The sequence below is a fragment of the Pangasianodon hypophthalmus genome, chromosome 25 (assembly GCF_027358585.1).
Source record: "Pangasianodon hypophthalmus isolate fPanHyp1 chromosome 25, fPanHyp1.pri, whole genome shotgun sequence".
NCBI lineage: Eukaryota > Metazoa > Chordata > Actinopteri > Siluriformes > Pangasiidae > Pangasianodon > Pangasianodon hypophthalmus.
Window position 1 is genome coordinate 18,486,250 of NC_069734.1, and position 13,512 is coordinate 18,499,761.

A 13,512-nucleotide genomic window follows, 5' to 3' on the forward strand; every position below is an offset into this window, starting at 1 on the left:
GTTTTATAATTAATTAATTTATTGTTTTTTTAGCAGAGTGTCTGATTTTGTGTTGACTTTTAGTGTTTGTTTGTTTATTTGTTTACTTGTTTGTTTGTTTACTTATTTATGTATTTTTGCTGAGAGCCTGGTTTGGTGCTGTTTATTTATTTATTTATTTATTTATTTATTTATATATAGCAAGGTATCTGATCTAATGATTTTTTTCAGTGTTTGTTTATTTATTTCGTTTTTTTTTTTTATTATTTTTAATTTAAGACTGGTTTTCGATTGATTTTTTGTGGAGTGTCTGATTTTTTGTTGGTTTTTATTTATTTATTTATTTATCTATCCATCAGACCGTCTGCTTTGCTTTTTTTTGTATGGTGTTTCTGGTGTTTCTGGGCTTTTGTTCATGTGTCGTTCTTGTTGAACGAGTGTGACCAGCACATGTTTCCCTCTTTCTGAGTCGTGCCATTAGAGAACGTTCTCTGGTGTGTCTCAGTCACTTTCGCTTTACTGGCTGCGGTCAGATGGAACACAAAAGCTCTGACATGTTTGCTTTAAATGACTGTGATGAAGCTGAGGATGGAAATGTGTGTGATTAATGTAACTGTCAGAAACGACTGAGTTACGGCTTTAGACTGCAGACTCTCAGTGTGTTATCTCAGGTGTAATCGCCTCTGAGAACGAAAAAAATCATTACCTTCTAATCCTTCTTTTAGCTGGAGGAAACAAAAAGTGTTTTCTTTAACAACATGCATCTGAACCTGAAATGTGGAACGAAAATGTAGAGCAACGTCTCATCGTAGTAAAGTCTCACTATTGTATCTGTAAGCCGTGTATGTCAGAATCACATTCATTTAACTGTAGGAATGAGTTACAGATAAATCTTTACAGCTCCAGTTTACAATTTTAGATTTCTTTATATTTATGGTTTTATGTCCATGGGACTTTCACTAACCGTAATTCACACTTCACTTCCTGCAAAGTGTTTTATTCCTCTCATCATCTCTCACTTACAGTATAGCAGCTGTAAACAGTCGGACGTTACAGCTTTAACTCTGACTGCAACAACACGCTGACACTGGAGACTCCTTCCATAATCGTTAAAACAGAAAGCTGTTGCTATAGAAACGATAACATATTAGAACGAGTGCATTAATATAAAGTCAGAGCTGCTGTTATAGAAAACTAATCAACAACCTCCTGACATGAACATGAACATGAACATGAACATGAACAGTCGTAACTCCATGACTGATTGGAACTTTCCTTGTCAAAGTGGATGCATGATCAGTTCGTGTTGTTGCGTGTGTGTAAACCTGTTCGGAAACTGCTGGCCTTTGTTGACATTCATGTCTATTTACACTGTGCACAGTGTTTTGTTTTATGGCTAAACAACGTTTTTTTTCATCTACGACGTCGGACGTTCACGTCAGCGTGCCCTGAAGTAATTCCGCTTTTCACTACAATGAAACTCTAAAGCTTGTTTGTTTAGGTTCTTATTGAGACAGTGTGTAAGATACAATGTAGAATTGATCTGTAAAGGAAGCGCTGCTTTTATGAACGTGACTACATTCCTCTGTGTGTGTGTGTGTGTGTGTGTATAGAGATAAACTTATGCGCCTGTGTGATTTTTGCTCCAGTGCACCTGTGTTTACTGCACCTCATTTATCTGTGTGTGTGTGTGTGTGTGTGTGTGTGTGTTTGTGTGTGTTGTCATGCAGTACAATAAAGCAGAGTTAAGCTCTAGAGCAAAGGTGAAAGTGGAGCATTTAATAAAATCCAATCACCACAACGGCTTCAAACGCTGCTTTCTAAACAGATCATTATATTTCAGTCAGTTGTGTTAAAAGCTCAATCCTGGAGCGCAGTTGGCGATGACGTAAGTATTCCCGGGACTTCATCACACACCCCTCGTGCACTGAAACCATCAGAACCTGCCGCTCCAGAACATCACGTCATCCCAGCCCACCCCTTTCCTTCTCCTATTGTCCTGTTCAGCAAGTCATCACAAGACTCTCCCGTGTTGCCAGAGTGGATATTTTTATTTCTTCTGGAAGAAATATTTACCAAATACTAAAGAACCATTATCTTCAGCTCAGTTGCAACATTACAGCGATGCGCAGTGAATCTGTTTATGTTTCGGGTCAGTGATAATCGTTATCGACAGACAGATAGGACCAGAGAAGCTCTTCCCATGACTGCGAGCCTCTGATTACACGTGTGAGAGAGAGGGTGAGAACACGACAGATACTAACAGCATGAGAACCAACACTGTCTCTGTAACGCTCATGTGATCAGAAAACGTTCATTTAAACGTATTAAAGGAATAAATACAGCACACATGACCAGCGCTACCTCTTATTTATTTATTTATTTATTTATTTATTTATTCTGAATCAGAATCTTTTATTTGAATTTACTGACAGTCATGCAAAAATCCTATATGCACAATATACACACTTATTAATAGTATTTGTATTTATAGCATGAGTAATATTTTCCCCTTTTTTAATGTTTTAAAATTGTTTTAATTAATTAATCTTGCTAAACCTGGTTTTAAGTGATACATAAAAAGCTGTACATGTATTTATTTATTTATTTATTTTTATTCAACACCATTAAAGAAGCTGATCTGAGCACAGAAGGTTGGAAAAGAACTGATTTCTACTTTCTTTCTTTTTTTAAATTCATTGTTAATATTTTCCACTTTCAGGTTTTAAAAAACTACAGAACACAGAAGGTGAAACTGATCTAATCTAATCTAATCTAATCTAAGATGTGCTGGACGGAACCATTTGTGAATTTCAAATTGAGTATATTGTCTAATGTATTTATTTCACAACTCAAACCACTTTTTTACTAAATGCCAAGTTTTAAAAATGAGGCGAAACCTTTAAAAAGAAAAATCCCTGTGCCTTCTCACAGGTACTGAGTTTCACTGATACCCCCCCCACCCCACACACACACACACACACACACACACACACACCCTCCGCCTCCCCCTGTCACACACCTGTATGACCGCGCCCTGGACGCACCTGTGGGGTTGGACGCCGAAGCTGTCCAGGTGTAATGAGTTAATGAGGCCACGCCCCCTTTATGGGCTACATAAAGCGGGTGTCGGAGGTCGTGAGCATCACTCCTCAGCGCGCGCTTCAGCTCCATCACTCTGCACCAGTAGAAGATCCTCCAGGACAAACATGAGCAGCGCGTCCTTGATCAGCTTCTCGTCCTCGCGCCCCGGCGGCTTCTCGTCCTCGTCGCTGTCTCTGAGCGGAGGCGCGCACAGCAAGCGCATCTCCGGGGTGCGCGCTCCCAGCGTGTACGGCGGCGCGGATGGCCGGAGCGTCCGCGTGTCCACGTACCAGCAGCAGCATTATGGCTCCCACGGCAACCTGCTCGGATCGTCCTCCTTCTCCCTGGACGGAGTGGCGCTCAGCGAGAAGGTCACCATGCAGAACCTGAACGACCGACTGGCCGCCTACCTGGAGAAGGTGCGCGCGCTGGAGAAGGCCAACGCGCAGCTCGAGCTGAAGATCCGCGAGTGGTACGAGAAGCGCGCGCCCGTCACGCACGACTACAGCCACTACTTGGCCATCATCAACGACCTGCGCAACAAGGTGAGCTAAAGGGTTTAACAAAGAGTTCTCCTGCTCTTTTAATCTTCATCATAATCATGATCATAAATAAATAAGGAACTGTGGAAATAAATTGTAGGAACATATATATATATATATATTTGTTCCTACAATTTATTTCCACAGTTCCTTATTTATTTATGATTATGATTTGTAAAAAATTTAATTTTTTTTACAGAAGCAATATTTTAGATCTGCATTATTCAGCAGCTCACCTTCACTGTCTTGCCTATGACGTCACCTGTATTCTGCAATGTGATTGGACGCTTTTTTTTTTTTTAAATTACTCTTTAATCACCTTTTTTTTTTTTCTTTCAAAGCTCCTTCAGAAAGCCGGTTTGAATGTGTTAAATCATTAACAAGATAATTTTTTAAAATACTTTTTTAATGTTTCCCAAATGCATTAATTAAATAAATATTTTAAAAAATAATAATTTGTTGTGATTGTTTCATTGTTCTTAAATGCAGTTCAGTTCATATTCATTAAGTAATAAATGCATTCAGTGACAGCAAACCTTAAGCGCTCAGGTACAGGTTAACAAATTTAACGAACAAATTGACGTGACGTGGAAAAGAAAAGTGAGGTGGAAAAGAAAAGTGAGGTGGAAAAGAAAAGTGAGGTGGAAAATGTGCTCTTGTGCAGATCAGGATCGCCAGCATGGACAACGCCAGGATCGTCCTGCAGATCGACAACGCCAAGCTGGCTGCGGAGGACTTCAAGCTCAAGTCAGTGTCCGAAAAACCACGATTTCTTATTTCACTAACTATGAAATGCAAAGTGACGTCAGAGACGCGTTTATCAGTCCGACACGTCACCCGTGTTAACATCTAATCAAAGCTTAATGCCTGTTTTATCTCTGTATTAAAGCTTCATTTTAACAGAAAATTTATTATATTTTATATATTATTAATTTAATAAATTAATCAATCATACATGATTTATACTTTTGATTTAATTAATTATCATTTATTTTTAAATTATTATTTCAATTTTATTTTTTCCTTTGTTTAATCCTTTTTTTTTTTTAAAAAACTGATTTGTATTCTTTTTGTTTTCAGGTATGAGAACGAGCTGGTGCTGCGCCAGTCTGTGGAGGCCGATATCTCCGGGCTGCGCCGCGTCCTGGACGATCTCACCATGACCCGCTCGGACCTGGAGATGCAGATCGAAGGCCTCAAGGAGGAGCTGATCTACATGAAGAAGAACCACGAGGAGGTTAGTGAGAAAATTAGCGCACACACACACACACACATGCGTATGATGAGCACTTAGTCGGTTCCTATAGTTAGATCAGGTTAGATAATTAAACATTTATTAAGGGTTTATTAAGCTGTATTTGGTTTCCGCTTCAGAGCAGCAAAGCCTTTACACGAGCACTGTGGCGAGGCGAGGCGAGGCGAGGCGAGGCGAGGCTTACACAAGCTCTCGGGTATTTCGGATATTTGTACAAAGGTGTGTCCGTGATGGCGAATCTCTTAAAACACCTTCACTGGCATTCAGGATCAGAGATCAGGAAGATACAGATACACACAAGTCATAGTCCAGGACACGCCCGCTTACATCATCGACCGCCATGAAATACCACAGCCGTTAACCTTTAATACGTCTATGAAGTTAATGTTTTGCTAACATGTTAACATTGTGTGTAGTCTTTGCAGTTATGAAGTAAAAAATGCACTTGTGCTTGTAATAAAGCGTAACTCAGAGCGGATCCTGAGTGAGAGTTTAACGGTATGATTATTATTTTTTCGTCCCGTGTAGGAGTTGGCGGCGCTGCGAGCTCAGCTGTCCAGCAGCAGCGTGAACGTAGAGGTGGACGCTGTTCCTCAGCAGGACCTGTCTCTTATCCTCGGCGAGATCCGCTCACAGTACGAGGCCATCGCCGAGAAGAACCGCCGCGAAATGGAGGCCTGGTACAAGGTCAAGGTGAGACACGGTGGACAAACTCGCGCACCAGAATGGAGGATTAGCAACTAGTCGCTGCATTCATTGTAAAGTGATCACAAACACTCTGTAACCTTTGACCTTTGACCTTTCTCTGTCTTTCCTCGGACAGTTTGATGACCTGAACAAGCAGGTGAAGTTGAGCACCGAGAGCATCGAAACACACCGCAGTGAGCTCAGCGAGCTCAAGAGAACCCTGCAGGCGCTGCAAATCGAGCTGCAGTCTCAGATTAGCCTGGTACACACACACACACACACACACACGCACACACACACACACACACACAGTGATAGCAGAGTAAAAGTTACTCATATATATGTATATAATGATGCCACCATCTTCACTGAAATGCTACATCCTTATTACATCACAAGTCGTAGCCCCGCCCACTCTCCCTAACACCATCACTCACGCTCTCTCTCTGTGCTCTCTGATTGGTCAGAAAGCGTCTCTGGAGGGCACGCTGCACGAAACAGAGAACCGCTACAGTCTCCAGCTCACCCAGCTGCAGGCCGTAATCAACAAGCTGGAGGTGGAGCTCACGCAGATGCGCTTGGACATCGAGAGGCAGGCGAACGACTACAGGATGCTGCTGGACATCAAGACCAGACTCGAGCTGGAGATCGCCGAGTACAGACGCCTGCTGGACGGAGAGGACATCAAGTACGCCTTAGTTTTAGTTTTAAACACGTGTTTATCACAATATCACCACAATCTGACTCATTCTGAGCAATAAAAGAGTAACACTATACAGAAAGGATTTTATAACCTCTATACTTTTAAGCTAATGATTTTCAGACTTTAATTTATTATTTTATTGCCTTTAATTATAATTTGGTTAGCATTTACCACATTACCCGATTTTAGCAATTTGAATAATAATAATAATAATAATAATAATAATAATAATAATAAAACCAAATTTATCAGAAATCGCAATTTAGTAATAATAAAACTATTGAGTAAGTAATAAAATAAATATTTGTTGTTGTTTTTTTAAGTTTCAGTAAATGTACCTGTATTATGATTCGTGTTAATAGTATTGCAGTAATTACACAAAAAAAAATCATATATTTGTGCTTCAATTCTGCACATTAGATCTTTGAGATTTCGCATAATTTTGTTACGAAAACATTTTTTAAAATTGTATTTTCTCTTTTTTTTTCTCGCAGGAAAACCACGGTGACGAAGGTGGTTGAGGTTCACCACCCTCCCCCAAAACGTGAGTTCATTTACTAGCTGATATTTTGGGGATTTTTAAATCAGTGTGCTTCAGCTGTATTGCTGTAAAATAGTTAGTGTGATTATATTTACCAGCATTCGGAAGAGAAAATGTTCAATCTGGCAACCCGAGTGTGTTTTGTGTGATGAGATTGGAGGCGTGTGTGTGTGTGTGTGTGTGTGTGTGTGTGTGTGTGATCCTCTAACGCTGTCTCTGTGTCTCTGTGCAGCCGAGCCCGTGGTGACCAAGCGTGTGCGCACCGTGGTCGAGGAAGTGGTCGATGGCAAGGTCGTGTCTCGCACTGAGGACGTGGACGTCGAGGTCCTGAACAAAAAATAGGACCCCACACACACACACACACACACACACACACACACACACACACACACACACACACACACACACACACAGGCATCCCGTTTCAATGCCATGACAATGTACCATGCCAAGATTAGTAATAAAAAAAACAATGTTAAGGCAGTGAAAGAGTGAAATGTTTCTGTATGGACCGTTTGAAAAGCATCAACATCTGCATCAACATCTGTAACTGCAAAAGCTACAATAATAAAGAATACACTTCTATAAGCATGTGCTTGCTGTGTGTCTTTCATTTTATCCTTCACAGTTACAACATTAACACTTTAATCAGCGCTCTGTACACACCCACTGAGCTCCAGGCACAGAACAGCACCAGATCATTTCATCACAAATAAATCTATCATTTTACTTAATGAATTATTAATGAACTGCAAAAAAAATATTTATATATTAAAATGGTTTTATTCAGATCATTTTAGTAATTTGTAGGTTTTATTTCTAGAAAGATACAAAATGATTTCACAATAAAATGACAAACGTTAAACCCGGAGTTAGTAAATATGTCTATAATAATCTCATAATAAGAAATATTTAATAAATCTGCTTATATTCAAGATGTTTTCACTCACAAAGTAAAAGTAAAATAGTGAATTTTCTATGAGTACACAGTCTAAATACTCAAAACTCTCCCATAAGTAGTTTTATAGCACAATAATGTTCAGTAATTGGAAAAAAAATGTGTAACATTTAAAAAGTTACATAAAATGTGTAGTAAAAAGTTCTGTAAAAATGTATTATAAAATTATAAAATTTGTAACATAAAAAATGTCTCATAAACATGTTATATAAATTCAAGGTAGGAAAAAGAAACTTTACATATGATGTTAATGATACATAAATACACACACACACACACACACACACACACACACACACATATATATATATATTATATAAATAAATAAATGTTAAAGGCAAGATAAAGCACAACAATTAGCATATAACTGAAATAGGAATAAATATAGGAACAAACATCTTAAACATCTTAAACGTAAACTGTGTTCTATTAAATATAAATAATTTTTTATAAATTATTATAAAGATGTGTGATAGTATCCAGAAATGAAATTTGTCTGAAAATACTATTTAAAAAAAAAATCAAAAATATGTAACTGCAAAATATTTTGAAAGAGTAACGCAGATCAGATTTGATTTTTCTTTACCTTATTCAACCTCATAACCCTTTTATTAATAAGTTTTCTCTTTCTTCCGTACTGTAATAAAGAAAATCTCGCGAGAGGTGCCGCACTACAGTCAACACGCACATATAAAGTCTCGCGAGAGTTTTGTAGTGGGCGTGGCGTATCCATATACACCTATTCGGTATTGGTCGATAACCAGGAAGTGAGCGCTTACGTCATTTTTCGCAGTTATTTGAAACGGCAGAAAGCTCTCGTTGTGTGTACAAGTTAGGAACAACAACAAAACGAAACAAAAATTAATACAAAAAAATAAATAAATAACAAGAAGTAATGATTCTTGTTAAGTAATGACAGTTTAAGGTATGATAATTCTCAGTTTATTAGCTTTCGTTAAGCAAAAATAACGCAAAACAACGGCTGTTGGTGTTAGCTATCTTAGCTTAGCTTAGCACGTCGTAGTAAACAGTTGTAAGATTAGCATAAATCGCTGTTTTTTCTGTGTTTTCCACATTTTTTAAAACAACCTTGCGTGTAAGTGGATAAAACCTGCCAAAAATCTCTTCACTCGGAAGAAAGGGACGAGATGGAGAAGGTGAGTTGTAATTAAACATCTTTATTTTCCTCTAAAGTGTACCCGAGACAGTAGTGTGTCGTTCTCAAACGAGTCGGCTCTTTGAATCGACTCTTTTAGATGAACCCAGAGAGTCGACTCTCAACGTATATGAGCCGCTTTTGACTTTAATTGTAGAAGTAGGCAATATCATCACCTCCTCTTGCAGTGTACTTCAATAAATAAATAAATAAAACGCTATTATCTTGAACACCTGAGCTGTTTTGTTAGTGCGAATGGTGTTTGATTCAGCTGTGTGGGAATGAATCAAGAAGGATTCGTTTGCATGTTTTTAAACATTTGTTTGAGTTAAAAAAAAATATTTTGTAAAATGTCATACAGAGTAATGTTAGAGTAAGGTGTTATTGGACTTTTCCTGACTTTCAGACAGAGCAGGAAAGAGCAGACACTGAGATATCTGGTTAAAATATCGCGAAATCTGTCGATTGTTTGGGAGTCGACTCTTATGGCTGAGCCGAGCCGACTGAACCGACTCATTGAAAAGAGTCGGAATTGCCAGCAGGTGACTGCTGCCTGTTCCTGCTGGGTTTGTGGACATGGTGTAGGAGCCAATCCTAGTGCAGGAGGTGGGGTTTGGTGGGAATATGAGAAAACTACACCGTCCACCTTCTTACTGCATGCAGCATCTCAGAAAGTCCGGCTTCGTCCCTGTCCACGTCCGATCGACCCCTTTTCCTCTGTAGAGTCTCTGATTATCATTTAAGATGGACAGGAAATCTGCTTCTCAGTCCAGAGACAAGACCTACGTCTTTCTGTGGACCAGCCGTCAGTTTCAGGTGGAATGATGTTTGTGATTTTGTTTCTCACCAGTGTGTGTGTCAGTTATCAGAGTTATTCTGGTGTGTGTGTGTGTGTGTGTGTGTGTGTGTGCAGCAGGAGCAGATGGAGTGGGACGCAGTGAACCGCCTGCTGCAGCACCACGGCTTTAAACCCGTCCGCTTCGCAGATCCCACTGAGAACAAGAACCTGGCAGGTATTTCTTTATTCACACACTGAACACTGACGATAAATTACACCACATACTGTGACATTCAACATGTGTCTTATGACAACATGCTTAAAATATTTAAAAAAAAGTTAAAACATTTAGCTGTTAAAATTATTGGATGAAAAACATTAACTTTCACAAACTTATGATGTGTAACATTTTGATAAATTAATACATTTTAGAAATCCAATCTAATAAAAATCAAATCTAGTAAAACATTATTTTACAACAAGAAACAGCGAAACATGACGTTCTCTAACCTGAAAATGTAAACAGAGCGCCGGAACTGGAGACTCCTTCCATACAGAAATCGGTTCACGTGGAGCGTCTGCCGTACAAGTCCCTGTTACTATAGAAACGATAATGTATTCGAACACCATCTGACCAATCACAATCCACACCTTTGTTTTGTGTTTTATTTATTTATTTTTCCCCCCAGACCTGGTGCTGTTGGAGAAGACGTCCTCGTCCGAGCTGCGCGTCATGCTGAAGACGATGCTGACGGACTCGGAGCGGAGACAAGCGCTGATCCAGGAGCTCATCCAATCCAACAGCAAGTTAAAGTAAGCCCCGCCCACAGTGCAGCACACCTGGACACCGTTTTCCCCGTTAACACGCTGGATTTACTGATGTGTTCACTCCGACTCTGCGGGACGTTTAAATAATTAATCACTGTGCAGATCTCTCCTCGATAAAGAATCCCATTATCCACGTGTTTAATAATTCAGAGCGCAGCGTGAGCTCCAGGTGACCCACACCTGCTGTTATCTGATATTATACAGGTGGAATGGGTGCGTACACACACACACACACAGACACACACACACACACACACGCACACACAGCTATAACTGTGTTTATTTATTTATCTCATAGCCTCGTTATTACATCATCACATTCACAGTAACCATCAACACAAATATTAAATCCTGAACACTAAGTGTGCTGGTCTGCGTCATTATTTTAACGAACATTAAATTATCTGTTAATGTCGCGCTGATGTTAATGCGCTTCAGTGTCGACAAAAACACAAAGATATAAGCGGGATGTAACGTACGTCTGCTTTGTTTCTCAAGAAACATTTGCTCTTTTACTATTTTAACCAATTTTTTTTTATTAATTTAAAATTAATTTTTTTTATAAACTTTATTTATGTATAAACTTTTATTAATGTAAAATTCTTGCTGCACTTTTATTAATTTTACATTTTGCTTCACTTTTATCAATCTAAAAATTTTGCCACACTTTTATTAATTTTACATTTTTTACTGCATTTTTTATTAATTTTACAAATTTTTACTGCACTTTTTATTATTTCTAGATTTTTACTGCACTTTTATTTATTTAAAATTTCTGCCATAGTTTTATTAATTTTAGATTTTACTGCATGAATATTTTTCTACTTTTTTTGTTTGGTGTTTTATTTTAAGCCTTTTCTGTATTTTTAAACTTTTGCTTTTTTTACTGCACATTTATTTTTTCGTCTTTTTTATACCGTACATTTTGTGCTAGTTTTATTATTGTTTTTCACATTTTCACTCTTTTAGTCGCATCTTTCCTGCCTCGTTATTACTGTGAGCTATTTTACTGAAGACTTACACTTTCAGCAAATATTTATTCATCTCTTGAGCTGCATCCTTGCTCTCGGTATCTGTACTATTGTTATGCACTTTTACACGTTTTTTACGCTTTAACTGCTTTTATCTGTTTTTTTACGACTTTCACTATGAGCAACGTTAGCAACATTTCACTACTTTCATCCATTTTAAACACTTTTACTACTTTTATCTATCTCCAGACTGTTTCCCCCTTTTCATTTTATTTCACTACTTGTAGCTATTTTTCTCCAGTTTTTTACTATTTTTAATATTTTTACTATTCACTTTTAATATTTTTTTCCAGTTTCTCTGTATAAATAAAGCCGCTCTGTAAACACGGCCACGTTGTTGTTGATTATTCCGTATAAAATGTGTTTATTTAATAATCACGCGGTGAAGCTGCTGCTGAATCAATATTTAATTAGAACTAATGAATTTACAGTAACACAGCTGCAGTGCTGATGTAACTGCGCATCACTTCCTGTTCCAGGCAGGAAGTGGAGCAGCAGCAGGCCCGGGCGTTGCGTCAGTCTCACAGAGCAGAGGAGCTGGAGGGCGTGCTGGCGGGGGTAAAGGTCAAAGTTCAGGGTCTGGAGGACTCCATTATCAATAAAGCAGCGCAGCAGCAGGGGCAACTACAGCAGCTGCAGCAGGACAGGAGAGACGCCGAGGTGCCAAATCCACCTTTTTACTTTACATTAGTGTCACAGTCTTCTCCATCAGCCGTGCTGTACACGCTGGAGGATCACAGCTAGCACGTTATATTTTAATTATTTTATATTACTATTTACTTTATATTTACTAATTCCAGGTTTGACGTTTTGAAATAAAACCTACAAATTACTAAAATGATCTGAATAAAACCATTTTTTTAAATATACAGTCCTGTGCGTAAGAAATGCTGTAGAGTAAAGACGCCTTCAAAAATAATGAAATTAAATGTTTCTACATTAAAAAAAATCCTATAAAGAGCAGTAAACAGTAATAAATGACACAAAGTCAGTATTTGGTGTGACGATCCTTCACTTTAAATAAAATAAAGCAGTATCTGAGGTGCAGTGTGTGCAGTTTTATAAGGAAATGAGCTGGAAGTGTTACTGAGCATCTTGCAGAAGCAGCCACAGTTCTTCTGGAGACTTTGACTGTCGACTCGCTTCTTATTTCTGCAGCGAAACCCAGCAGCCTTCATTATGTTTTTATCTGAAAAGTGTCTCTTATGGAATCTGCTGCTTTCTTTACTGACATACAAACATTTTTCTCTAACATTTCATTTTGTGCTGGAAAACTAATGTTTGGAATCTAAAATGTTTTTGTACTGAATCAATAATGTAGAAGTCAGAAAATAAACATCTACAACAAAGTTTGTACTAAAAAAAAATAGGGAGCCAAGACTTTTGCACAGTACTGTATATTTTTTTGCAGTTCATTAATAATTCATTAAGTAAAATGATAGATTTATTTGTGATGAAATGATTTGGTGCTGTTCTGTGCCTGGAGCTCAGTGGGTGTGTACAGAGCGCTGATTAAAGTGTTAATGTTGTAACTGTGAAGGATAAAATGAAAGACACACAGCAAGCACATGCTTATAGAAGTGTATTCTTTATTATTGTAGCTTTTGCAGTTACAGATGTTGATGCAGATGTTGATGCTTTTCAAACGGTCCATACAGAAACATTTCACTCTTTCACTGCCTTAACATTGTTTTTTTTTATTATTATTATAATGTGTGTGTGTGTGTGTGTGTGTAGATGCGCTGTCAGACTCTGCAGCAGCAGCTCGGTGAGCAGGTGTCTCAGGTGTGTGAGCTGCAGAAGAAACTCCACCTCGCCGCGAAAGAGGAGGAAAGACGCGCGTCTCGCCAGAAACAAGCTTTCCAGCAGCTCCTCAGTCGCTCAGCTCGACTACACTCACCTAGTGATCAGCTGTGAGCACACACACACACACACACACACACACACACACACACACACACACACACACA

At 38.5% G+C, this 13,512-nt stretch overlaps 2 protein-coding genes across 5 annotated transcripts in view; both read left to right on the forward strand.

The window, feature by feature from the left end:
• The first annotated feature begins 2,990 nt into the window (after positions 1 to 2,990).
• Positions 2,991 to 7,379, forward strand: krt97 (keratin 97). Of its 3 annotated transcripts, none has more exons than XM_053229470.1 (9): positions 2,991 to 3,608; positions 4,270 to 4,352; positions 4,686 to 4,842; positions 5,389 to 5,553; positions 5,684 to 5,809; positions 6,015 to 6,235; positions 6,745 to 6,794; positions 7,024 to 7,138; positions 7,169 to 7,379. In XM_053229470.1, exons 1-8 carry the CDS (start codon positions 3,006 to 3,008, stop codon positions 7,131 to 7,133), a joined length of 1,515 nt encoding a protein of 504 aa, XP_053085445.1. In that variant the 5' UTR covers positions 2,991 to 3,005; the 3' UTR covers positions 7,134 to 7,138; positions 7,169 to 7,379. The 3 variants fall into 3 exon arrangements, with proteins under 3 accessions (XP_053085445.1, XP_053085444.1, XP_026766278.1); XM_053229469.1 differs by having other exon boundaries at positions 7,173 to 7,379; XM_026910477.3 differs by having other exon boundaries at positions 7,024 to 7,379.
• A 1,043-nt stretch (positions 7,380 to 8,422) lies between these two features.
• The window catches only part of cep70 (centrosomal protein 70), a 14,192-nt gene continuing 9,102 nt past the window's right edge, over positions 8,423 to 13,512 (forward strand). The window contains exons 1-5 of one of the 2 annotated variants that reach the window (XM_053229468.1): positions 8,423 to 8,906; positions 9,822 to 9,918; positions 10,373 to 10,496; positions 12,022 to 12,202; positions 13,280 to 13,455. In XM_053229468.1, coding sequence (XP_053085443.1) covers positions 8,898 to 8,906; positions 9,822 to 9,918; positions 10,373 to 10,496; positions 12,022 to 12,202; positions 13,280 to 13,455 — 587 coding nt within the window. In that variant the 5' untranslated portion in view covers positions 8,423 to 8,897. Of the gene's footprint in view, positions 8,907 to 9,818; positions 9,919 to 10,372; positions 10,497 to 12,021; positions 12,203 to 13,279; positions 13,456 to 13,512 lie in introns of both variants that reach the window. The other variant, XM_053229467.1, reaches the window with a different exon arrangement.

What these genes read in the sequence shown, in the direction of transcription:
- krt97 (XM_026910477.3), top strand. Translation starts at nt 3,006, where the DNA reads ATGACCGCGCCCTGGACGCACCTGTGGGGTTGGACGCCGAAGCTGTCC. An exon ending in AGGCCTGGTACAAGGTCAAG is followed by an intron (nt 5,554 to 5,683) that starts GTGAGACACGGT and finishes TTCCTCGGACAG; the next exon opens with TTTGATGACCTGAACAAGCA. An exon ending in TGCAGTCTCAGATTAGCCTG is followed by an intron (nt 5,810 to 6,014) that starts GTACACACACAC and finishes CTGATTGGTCAG; the next exon opens with AAAGCGTCTCTGGAGGGCAC.